General features: G+C 39.6%; 2 protein-coding genes across 3 annotated transcripts in view; one reads left to right on the top strand and one right to left on the bottom strand.

Annotated features, from left to right (window-relative positions):
- Window positions 1-760: 760 nt before the first annotated feature.
- On the bottom strand, window positions 761-2,984 carry dctn6 (dynactin subunit 6). Of its 2 annotated transcripts, XM_078276338.1 has the most exons (7): window positions 2,900-2,984; window positions 2,566-2,630; window positions 2,355-2,460; window positions 2,177-2,265; window positions 1,761-1,808; window positions 1,352-1,494; window positions 761-1,236 (listed from the first exon to the last, which is right to left on the bottom strand). In XM_078276338.1, the coding sequence occupies exons 1-7, from the start codon at window positions 2,932-2,934 to the stop codon at window positions 1,138-1,140; spliced, it is 585 nt and encodes a 194-aa protein (XP_078132464.1). In that variant the 5' UTR covers window positions 2,935-2,984; the 3' UTR covers window positions 761-1,137. The 2 variants fall into 2 exon arrangements, with proteins under 2 accessions (XP_078132464.1, XP_078132465.1); XM_078276339.1 differs by lacking the exon at window positions 2,566-2,630.
- Window positions 2,985-5,025: 2,041 nt separating this feature from the next.
- LOC144534420 (zeta-sarcoglycan-like) overlaps window positions 5,026-12,212 on the top strand; it is a 39,976-nt gene continuing 32,789 nt past the window's right edge. Inside the window, exon 1 of the mRNA XM_078276337.1 lies at window positions 5,026-5,375. Within this exon, the coding sequence (XP_078132463.1) occupies window positions 5,337-5,375 (39 nt within the window). The 5' untranslated portion in view covers window positions 5,026-5,336. The remainder of the gene's footprint in view (window positions 5,376-12,212) is intronic.

Below are 12,212 nucleotides of genomic sequence, written 5' to 3'. Positions count from 1 at the left end.
TGACACAAAGCCTTTAAACTTTGAAGACCAAGAGCAGCGGCCTTGAGCTTGTTTTACAGCCACCAGACTTTAAAAGAGACAACTGTAAAATGTAACATCTGAACTTTTTGTATGCCAGGTGTGTTAGGCAGTGATCTGCTACTGGCTCTCCCCCACACACATCTTTCCACACCCAAATCCACGAAGGCTGTGGCACAGATGGGAGCACCACTCATGGGGCTCAGACATGAGGAGGGAAAGGGAAGGGGGGGGAGGGTGCACCAGGCATTATCTGGGCCCATGCTGCAGTAGAAATGCAAGTTGCAACCACACCTGTGTTAATGACAATAAACCAGGCTTTGTTTGGAATTCCCACTATACCCCACGGCACCAATTTGGCAGCCCCTAGTGTGAGGGCACAGGACTAGCAACCACCGAATCTACCACACCCAGAGTTATCTTTTTAGGCATCATTTTTGCTAAATGCACTTTTTAAATGACACATCCGCTTACAGTCACAGTCACCAATGTCGGCCATTTGTAGTGACTATTTGTAGCCTATAAACTTGATTGTAGCAACAGACAGATTGTAGTAACACACATGACAGTACATATATATTTTAGTTTTGTTAATAAACGCTATTTGATTTGGATTTTTTGTATCACCTGATGAAACAAAGCCTTCAGAGCTGACAGCACAGAGGGTGAACAAACAGTTGCTCAATAGTCCCTTCTTGTGGTAAAAAAAATAAAGGAAATATAAAACCAACACCTAGCGGAATACTTGAATGCAGTCTTTATTAGAATCTTTATTGTATTGTAATATGTTTGTATCTTTATTGATACAATTATAAATATATGAGTATCATTGATTAACATAAAAATGGCACAGCATATTTACATTTTCTGGTCCAAAATATATCCTAAATAGTCTTAACATTGATCTAAAAGTAAAAGTGCAAAACCAGAAATGGTCACGTGTTGAAGAATGATGACAATTGTCATATGCAGGAAGAAATGTAGAGTGTGTGACGGCCATTTTCAGTGCCAGAGGTATTCTACTAGACACCGAGGAACAATACTAAAGTAAAAAAGTAAAAGACAAGTGCAAGTTAAGAGTGTGCAGATGCTTTGGTACCATCCCTCTCCAGCTCCATCTTAGTTTCTCACAGGTGTGCTGTTTCCTTTGACCGTCTTCTTCAGGTGGTGATAGTTGGGCAGAATCTTCATGAGGAAGTCGAGCTGCAGAGTCTGAGGCTGCAAGATAAAAAATAAAAATAAAAAAAAACACATCCCCAGTTACAAAAATCTGCACACAAGCCAACGGAACTTTGTGACTCGCAGGCATAAACAGGCATCGACGGAGACTGACCTGTGGCTTTTCACTCTGCACACGGCGGATGCAGTTTGAACCGTACACAACTGTGTTCTCTGGCACGACCTCACACGTGTTGACCTGGCAGCATGCGCCGATGATGCACCCACTGGTCAGGATCACGTTCCTCCCAAGATCAGCTGGGATTTGTTATTGGCAGAAAGATGCACTTTCTTAGAAAAATACACTAAAGGGATATGGGAGTTAGGGTTGGGCAATATGATTCTATTCACTGTGAAACATAGGCTATACATTTATCAATGTTGCCATACTGTGGTCTCTATTCTGGTATTTTATCAATTAACGGTTTGATTGTCCAGAAAGTCTTCTACTATATAATGATATATATTGATAATACTGTGATTTTATCCAGGTTGCACACTCCTAATAGGATTACAGTACTTACCTTTAGACTCAATCACATTGTTGTCTCCAATTTTTAAGGCTTGAGAGACTGTAGCAGAATCATTAAGGATTTGAACCTATGAATTTAAAACACTGAATAGTCACTGTTATCTATAGCCTGATAAACACCCACTGTGATATTTATATGAGGATTATTACATTTAAGAATTGTGACCAAGATACATGTATAATGAGTAGAACATTTAAAATAGCTGAAATAGACTTGTTAGTGCTCTCTGGTGGACAAACTATATTCGCAACACTGTTTCTAAATGACCACAAACACATCTTTTGTGTTTCTGTAGATACATTTCTTGTTCTTGGCTAACAGACATAGCTGCAATAAGCTCATATTTGCCATTTTGTCAGGCTGGCTCTACTGCAATCCCATATTGTTATTTGCATTGCAAAGGATACCACATCCAACTTCAAACACATTATTGGTCCCAATTGTCATGGTTTTTGGCTCCACTCCCTCTGTGTCTGGCATGATATTCTCTGGATAACTACAGACAAAACACACAGATAAGATAAGGTTCAACAGTGATGACAAAATAGGAAGATTATGTTGTAATAAACAATGTAGCCTGCCTACCTGTTAATAATAAGTGCCTGCTCCTCTATCAGATTACCCTCTCCAATGATAATAGGCCCTGCCTCTGCTATGATCCGTGCTTTGGGGTGGACAACTGTTCTAGCACCTGTAATAAGAAAGAATACAAAGTGTTGTCTTATTAGAGAATACAGCTGCTGGATAAGCAATGAGAAAAATGGCGCTTATAGGGACGTTAAAAGCAAATTCTCACCAATGGTCACATCTCCTCTTATTTCGCTTTCAACACACACAACTGCTCCAGCTGCAATTTTAGCACTGGGAGAACACAGAGATAATATGAAAATGTTGTCTATGCAAAGCCTGCAGCACAGGCAGAATAAACAGTTAGATAGCTGATCATGCAAACCTGTCAGTCTGCGTTTCAATGCAAATGCAATTCGCGACCTAGGCTATATTAGGGTGTCGCCATCGGTGATTGTGCAGGATTATTATGAAATGAAACGACATTTTTATTTCCTAAAAGCTAAGTTAAAAAGTTAACTCATAATATAAAAGGTTAACCCCGCTTAAATGTATTTATCTACCTTTTCTGTGCCGTGATTTGCTTTGCGTCAGACATCCTTGCGACGATGAATAAAATGTATCGATAGTTGATTAGAACGAGTTCCGAGTTGGAGCTCAGGGTTGATTACTTTTGTCTGTGAACCTTGCTGCCCTCTACTGTTGTTGTTTTTAAGGATACTGCAACGGACATTTGTTAATATGTTGAAAAGAAAACTATAACCTGTCCACACAATCTGGTTTATATTTATCTTTTTTGCATTATAGGGCATATATGTCATTATTAATTTTCATAATCTGAACATGATCAAAATACCTTTCTGTCTTCTTTTTTTTCAAACTGCATTTTTCCATTCATATTCTTTTTCCACTACAATAGAATTACTTGCCACACATTAACCCGATTATCTACATAAAAAAAATAAAAGAAACCTTATATAGTCTAATATACTATAACATCAGTTCATGTTTTTGATATAGTACATCTTTCTTCAACAAATATACACACTTGCCTAATGTATATAGTAGCTATGTTCTCCTGTGTTGTAGTGTTGTAGTAGTAGTTTAGTATATTTATAGTGTATTTTAGCATATCCTTTATATCGTGTATTCTATAGATATTCTATAGGTATATATCTTATATTTATCGAGTAGCCTATGCTAAGATTTTTTCTTGTATTCTGTATTCTGTATTGAGCTATTTTAGTTTGTTTTCTATTGATATTGTAGTGTCACCATGTCTCCTGCAGGGTGCATCAAATACAAAAGGATGGGAAGAGATTGCGATGTATGATAAACCAGTTACATTTAGTTTATGTGCTTTGGGAGCAAAATCATACCGCTCTAATATCCGCCTCCTCTACATAATTTCTTTGTGGTAGCTTAATTAGAAAATATAAGTTTATGGTGAAATGAACCCGTAGGCTATATGCCTTTAAAACGCCTAGTGAATAAGAGTCTGTTAGAGAAAGTTTTTCTTCTGATGTGATATTAAGAGTGACCTCTAATGCAACTGATTGCGGCCGCTGATTCTGGCTAATTCTGTTTTAAACAGTTATTTTAACCAATGCATTGCCTCCTACTGTAAATGGGATTTGAATTGTGTCAAGTCAACCAGAGTTCAGTATAATAAAACAGGAAATTGAACAACACCCTGTTTTCATAATAAAATGTATACTTTGCTAGCAAAGTATACATTTCATCAATGTTACGTATGAGAACCAAACAAAACAAAACACCCACTTGCATACCATTTATGGTTATAATGTGGTCTTTTCAAGTTGACATTTTGGGCATAGTATTGTATTAAACATATTTATTCATTCTGTTTAACTGAAGGTTTAACTGAAGGTATTTTCCCAGTGGTGTAAAGTTACCAAGTTCATTTACTCAAATGCTGGACTTAAGTACAGTTCTACTGTATTTACTTAACTTGAGTATTTTTCATTATTTACTTATTATTAGTATAAAGTAGCATACTTCTACTCCACTACACTTCAATAGAAGATATTGTACTGTTACTCGCCTTCCTTTATCTGACAGCTGTTGTAGTTACTTTTCACATTAAGGTTTTATAGTACAAGCTATGCAAAAATAATGATCAGTTTATAAATTATGATACATCATTACAGATTAAACTACTAATTACTACTACATTATAGAAAAGTCCTACAGGACTCCTTCACGTCTGAAACATATTGCTGAGGTACTTTTTTAGTAAAATAATAAATGTTTAACTGATTGGGGACAACATTAAAATGCCTCTTACATATGAACCTTTCAATAATAAATAGGTAAGTAAGTACGTATTATCTTAATATAACACTGACGGGACCATTCAACATGAGTAGGTTACATTTATTTACTGATAGGCTGTACTTTGTTTTACATTTTTATTTTATTTCTATTTGCATTTTAATACATGATAACATAGTAATACCGGGTTAACAGAGCACACACAAAAAATGTAATAAAAAGATAATAATCAAAGAGGGTGTGGGTGTACAAAACAAAATCATCCCAGAAAAAAATGATATTCCAGAGATCAGAGATGCATGCGTATGCTCACCTTCATGATCTTTATTTTGAAATGAATTACCGGAAGTATCATCCTCATCCCGTCTGACTTGACAGTGGTTGGGTTTTGAAGGAGAGCGAATCGTCTCATCAGCTGCTTGAACGAAAAGTGAGCCGCAGACGGAAGCACCTGAACCTGCGTGTCTGTAGACTGTAGCTTGTTTGAACACTAGTCACGGCCCATAATACAGCTTAAAATATATTGAAAGTACTGTTAATATGTAGATAAAACAACTATGACTTGTTTAACCCGCTGGATAACTGTATTGTTTTCTGAATGGGAGAGAGGAAGCGCAGCCAGCTCGCGCACCGGGTCTAAATTCCGTGTACTTAGCTTGTTTCAACTTTGTGGAAATATGTAACTGTGACAAATGAGACTGTAACATGGAGCAGTCGGCTACTCTCGACATAGAGACGCTGAAGGTAAGCTAACAATGGTGGGAAAAGTGCATGTTAACTGAAACAGTCAAGTTTATCGGTGAAATAATGGGGAATAGTTTGACACGGACATCACATTATGCAGCAGGGAAGTGAGTTTTATTAACCTTGCTTACAGGACAGGGGGCTACTTGATGTAGTCATGCATTATTTATCTAGATACTGTGTTGTTTTATTCAGCAGTCCAAACTCAAGTTTCTCACTAATCCTCTCTGCAACAGGTGGTTCAATTGTTCCATTCAAAATCCCAGCTAATTAAAGATGAATGTAAACTGTCTGTAGTGTTGCGGTGGTTGCATCTCTCTCCCGGGAGCGACATGATGATTAATGACCACTCACCTGCCTGGAGCTCTTTACATAGGCTACCGTATCTCCCTCTTGCACTATACCTCATATTGCAGTCTCCTCTTTAAGAATCACAGTAATGTGACAGCCTATGAATATTCTGCCTGCATGGTTTCTCATTATCATTCCAGTCTAGCAGGGGAGGCAGTAACCTCTGGGTACAGTATGTGCATGTTGTCTCCGTGCTGCAGTGCAAAAAGCAGCTCGGTGTCAGAAACCCACACAGCAGAGCTACTGTTTGGCTGTGCACTCAATGTCATCCATTCACACACACACACACACACACACACACACACACACACACACACACACACACACACACACACACACACACACACACACACACACACACAGCTCTGGGTTTAGTGCTTAAGTCACGCTTATCAGTCAAGAAATCACTCCTGCTCACACTGGCTCTGAGCTGATCCAGCACTTCCCACTTAGTGACTGTCTGCAAGTTTGTCTTTCAGCTAATTTGTCATGTTTCTTTCTTTTTTTCTTTTTTTTATTGGAAGGGGATTTATCTTCTCTAATTGAAACAGAGGCTTTGTTTAGAATGCTTTGTGGCATTACTTTTGTTGATAATGCGCCGTTTAGTCTAGCACTTCCTCCCTCTGCGTTCCACTGATGAATGCAAATGTAGCCTATAGGGTGCTGTCCAAAATGGCCCCGTTGCTCTCTCCAAGGATTTGCTAGGGATTAACAAGTAAAGCTAGTGTGTGCTGTGGAGAAGTGTCTGTTAACATCAGCAGTTTGTCATCTTCTCCCCACCATCATCCACACTGAGTAAAGAACGGACAGAGCTGCAAACATTTACAGACTTAACAAAAACCAGCACCACAAGGTCAGAGGTGACAACAATGTTTGTTGAACCTTTTTGTGTTGCCAAGTAGAAATATTTTTCATGGAAGTGTTATCAAAAGCAGAGCTGCATATGACAGCAAAAGGAAATCCTTTCTGAAAACTCCTCTTCAAACAGTCTGTGATGTTCAGTCTTGCTGGCTGTGTGCTCTGATTGAACAGCTGCGACCTTTCCTTGTGCAGGACCTATAGGAGATCTTTGATCCATGCCGCTCTTACACTTAACAGTAGGGTTACCTTTGTTGCTTTTAGCTGAAGCAAGTGTTCTGCCATCCATAAAGGGCAAGAACACTGCAGAAGATGAAGCCATTGATGAGCTCCACTGCTATTGTAACTCCACCAGAGATGAAAAAATTGGATTTCACATCCAAGTGGAGCGACTTATGACAGCAGCACCCTCACGCGCATGCTTGCTTGTCTCTCTAAAATGTGAAATGGTTACATCAATGCATTGAGTTTCACATTTGAGAAGTATAATTGGTTTTCTCAGTTGCAGTCGTGTATTCAGGCTTCTCTGTCTCTTTGATTGGGCTTTCTGTCAAACTAAAAAGCCCACAGAACTGAAATGAATGGGTGCTTTGATACTGTATGACACACTTGCAGCATGATTGTGTCCATCCCTTTTCCCTGTTGCTGCCTCAGCGACTGTGCGGTGATCATACGCAGGATGGATGAATACAAGCTTTACTGTCATTAGTGTATCTCAAATGTTTTCCTACTTCCAGCTGAGGCAGCCCTGTGGAACTCCTGTGGCATTGCTGAGTGAGAGAGTGCTAGCCGATCTGCTGATTAACACTATCAAGCATTAATAACGTATTTTTCTTTCATTAGAGGATTCTCAGCTGCATTTTGCTGCCTCTGCAGCATGTCCCTGTTTGATCAAAACAGCATGGAGAATATCACCCTAGACGCTAATTGGTGAAGATGAGGCGTGCTGGCAGTGGGTAGGGGACTGCTGGATAATTGCTGGCTTTGCCTGGATCCAGCAGTAACGTCTGTAGTCAAAGCTCTGAGGACTAGGAAAACGGGGTAATGGACGACTTACCAATCCCAGTGGTCAGTAGTGCAGTTTTTGTGAGTTGTGAGCAGTTCAGTTGATGTGTATTAATTTGTCCAGCCCAGGTTGAGAACCACTGGGCTGGGCAAATTAATATCACAATAACTAACATGTTTTAAATACACTAGTGCGACGTATTTCCTTCCTCGTATTGGCTTATTTCTGCATTTGTTTGTCCAAATTAGTAAGAGTCTGACCATGTCAGGATTTTGAATTGGGCTTGGTCTGATTAGTTGGTTGAAAGTATGGTTTGAGATGTCATTGGTTGTTGTAACTATCATCAGTCTAATTATATGGGATTCTGACAGTTTATTAAAAATTGTTATTTCAGTAAATGAAGGTCGGTAAGATATATTAAATTGACCCAGACAGTTGCATCTTAGTTGCCAGCTGTAAGTGTCCATCTGTCCCTGCAGTGACATTTAACTGACGACTGCCCCTATTTTCTATTATCAGGACTGTTTCTGTAGTTGCCACAGTAAAAGGGCAACAATTATTAATCATACAGTTTTGGAGTGGTCATACCCACAATGTGCATGCACATTTTTCTGTCACTCTGTTGCCTAACAACACGCTTTTGCATTTAAAGTGTGAACTGATAAATGGGATTCAACACAGTGTGACATGCCTCAACAGCGAGCTTTGTAATTAATACTTTGTTTCTAAAAAAGTCCAAATAGTTTCTCACACCTGCTGCAGTTGGACATCTCGATCAGTCCAGTCCATCGTTTTTGTGAAAGTCAGCTGTGACCGGCATGCTGAAATGACAGAATGACAAAACGCCAGCCAGTATGCACTCCTCCATTTGCTCTGTGAATAACCAAGCTTTAGGAGGCATGACTCGACCAGGGTAATATATGCATTAAAACTCCTGCAAAAAAATCACAGGGTCCACTAGTGTTGGGAACAGTGGGTTGCCATAGAAATTACAAGTGCTGAAGTTTCCCCTAGCAACAGTGGATTGAAAATAGAAATAGAATCTGTCCAGCAGGGTTATGACTATAGGCTAAAAGCTTCTTTAACAGGTGTTATTGTAAGTGTTGGTTTGAGTGTCTGAGCCTCCAGTTAAGTGTAGGGACGTCTCGAATAGGGATGTGACTCTTCACTGGTGTCACGATTTAGCCTAATTCAATTACGATTATCCTATAAGCGATTCCAATCGATTCAATATCACGATGCGTCACCTCCTCAATATTATTATATATTACTACACGTTTGTTTTACAGATTATTTTTTTGGGCTTTTCCGCCTTTAATTGATAGGACAGCTAGGTGAGAAAGGGGAGAGAGAGGGGGAAGACATGCAGGAAATCGTCACAGGTCGGAACCCTGGACCGCTGCGTTGAGGCATAAGCCTCTCAGTATATGTCCGCCTGCTCTACCCACTGACCCAACCCGGCCACCTACACATGGTTTTCATCAACAAATTCAAGAGGTCAGATATATTTGAACTCCCCTTTTTATTGTATCTGCTCTTGAAAAAGACACTTCTGAATGTAGCAGAGTCTGAAAACGGCAGCCAAAAGGCAGAAAAGCATTGAGTGGAAAATCAACAAGCAACATCAGTAGGCAGTTATCGATTATGGGCTGTCACTGCATCGATGCAGAATCGCCCAGGTCCGTATCGCGATGCACCGATCAAGTTTTGAATATGATTTGTAGTAACTCAGTGTATGGGTTTTAGTGAACGTGCATGGTAAAGTTGTGGTTGTTAAAATGCCTTCTGTGAAGTTTATATCCAGCCTTCGTGTAAGCACCTATCATAATGCTCTCGTCCCTCAGCTGTATCGCTGGTGAAATTGGAATCATTGACATTTCTAGGTCAGCGACATGGGTCATTTGTATTTGCTGCAAAGTCGTAACATCCATTTGTGAGACATCTGCCACTGCTGGCAGATGTCTCTGTGCGTTCAAGGAAACAGTCACTTAAAGACGTTAAGTTGTGAGCCAGTGGGACGGCTGTGGAAGAAAACCCTTATTGATGCCATGTTTCAAGTGCATTACCCTGTGTTATTATTGTTCTGGTTTAGAGATTGTCCAATCAATCAATGCCCCTCCCGTTGAACTGTGTCAATTATGGGAAAGATTTGGAAATATAGGCTTCAGTGTGTGTGCGCGCACACACACACACACACACACACACACACACACACACACACACACACACGTAAAGGACTTTGTTACATTTTAAATGACTGAAATTTCTTATAAGAAGGCCAGTAAACTGCTTGACCAAAACTTGTTATATTTTGCAAATGTGGAGTTTTGATTGTCATGCTTAGAGTTGTCAGTGATTGTTGTAATTGTTTCCATTATCAATTAATCTGCTAGCGATTTTCTTGAAAACATTAATAACTGTTTGTATAAAATATCAGAAAATCATAAGAAACAATTTCCCAGAATCGAAGACAAGTATTCAAATAGCTTGTCCAACCAACAATGCAAAACCCAAAGATATTCAGTTTTCCCATATGGCAACAAATCATCACATTGGACAGGCTGGCGCTAGAGAGTATTTGACTATTCTGCCTGAGAAATGAAAAGACAAACAAGCATTCAGTTTTCAAAACCGATTAATAGCCTTATCGTTTCAGCTCTAGAGGGATCTACGTAAAGTACAGCTGCACGTATTAGTGTGTAATCAATGTTAATCAACCAACAGAAAATGAATTGGCATCTATAATAATAAATGACTGATCGCTTGTGTAAATTGTCGAGCAAACAGTGGCTGGTTCTAGCTTCTCAAATGTGAGATTTGCTACTTTTCTTGGTCTTAACATTATAGTCGTTTTAAGTTTTGGACTGTTGGCTGGACTAAGCAAAACATTGTCGTCGTGACTTTGTGTTTTAGGATTTTGTGGTGGCATTCCTCTGACCATTTAATGCATAAATCAAGAATATAATGAGCAGAGAAATCAATGATGAAAAACAAATTGTGAGTTGCAGCCACAAGGTAAAGGCTTCTGCATTTGATGAATGTCTGTCTGAAAATGTAGGTGTCCCTATGAATTTCTGAACATGCCTGAAGGACGTACATGCCCATTTCTGGCACCAGCTGTTTACCAGCCAATACACCACACGCTGTCTGATGCTCACACTGTTTTACAAAACCAAATCCAATGTCTGGCCTCGCCATTGTAAGATATATTAAAACAGACGCTTTCTGTAGCATTGCTCTTTCTGTAAGCAAGTTAACTGCAACTACTCAATCTGAACTGATAAGGTAAAGAGGAGCACAGGATACAGTTTCTGCTAATATTTTAAACTGAGTCAAGTAATTTAGTTTCTCTTGGAAAAGTCTTTATTTTGCTGAGCTAAATGGTCTTTGCTTGCTCTGCCACAGTTAATGAGAGCCTGTCACGAAAACATACAATCTAATGATACCTGCCATCAGTGTCCTTTGCTAATGACATGCTGAGTGTAAATAAAGCATGTGGGGCATGGATTCTGACTTGAGTTATGCATACATTCCACTTCTGGGGTCCCACTGGGGAAAACTGTGCACAGGTATGATAGATGTGTGTTTCATGCAATTAAAGCAATTTATACTGGCATGATAAATAGTTACTCCTTGGAAGTATGAGGAACTTCTCTGCTGCCACTGCTGGGCATTTTATCTTGATTTTTACCAGGAGGCGCTTTGCTCTATTCATTATCCATGCAAGAGGGTGGGGGGTGGCAGGCAGCCCCAGTATGAATTCATCCCAACAACAGCTGAACAGAACAGTTTAGAACTCTGCTAGCCTCACACACTGTGATGAGGAGTTTCACACTGTCAGCCCGCGGTCACGATCGGCTAGAGAACAGCTACTGCGCGTGCTCGCCTGGGCGACGGCACTTGACAGACATCATCCTCTCTGATCTCAGATCAGAGCTTACATGTAGCAGCTTCTCACTGGCTGGCAGGCACTTAGTTACTCAACCAGAGTGGGGAGCATATCTCTGGCACCACATTGACCATGTTTTCTCATGATCCACCTCCTGTTGCATTTGTACTGAGTGGAAAAACAAACCGCCTGTAATTTGTTCATAATGTGAAATTTGATGAAGACTGAGCTTTAGCGATGTCCTTTACTTTAAAACGTAATTCTCGCCAAAATGCAACCTAGGGTCTTTTTGTGAATGTACCCGAGTCAAACTTTCGTTTAAAAGCATAATTAGGACGGAAACGCCACTTTTGAATGGGAGTGCTAGAGGCACTTCTATGATAGCATCAAAATCACTATTTTTAAAAACACTAAGAAGGCTCAACACAACATGAAACTGTGCTTGAAGTATCACCAGGGACTCTACACATGAACTCAAGCATTGAGAACATTGTTTGTGTACCCAGACTTTACTAAAAAAGGTTTTGAATGACTCACTGTAGCAAGTCAGAAATAGTCGAGGGAGGAGAGTAAAGATGAAACCTTAGTTCCATATAAATGCACGGATAATTTATTGTTTTGTCGTTAGTGAAACACAATATTGACCTTGTAGTTGAAAAAGGAGCCTCATATAAGAGTGACATTTTCTCCTATGGAGTCCGTTCATTCGCATTCGGAGATTGCCTATTTTTGA

The sequence above is a fragment of the Sander vitreus genome, chromosome 19 (genome assembly GCF_031162955.1).
Source record: "Sander vitreus isolate 19-12246 chromosome 19, sanVit1, whole genome shotgun sequence".
NCBI lineage: Eukaryota > Metazoa > Chordata > Actinopteri > Perciformes > Percidae > Sander > Sander vitreus.
The sequence above is the reverse complement of the archived record's forward strand: the minus strand, read 5'-3'. Positions and strand labels throughout refer to the sequence as shown.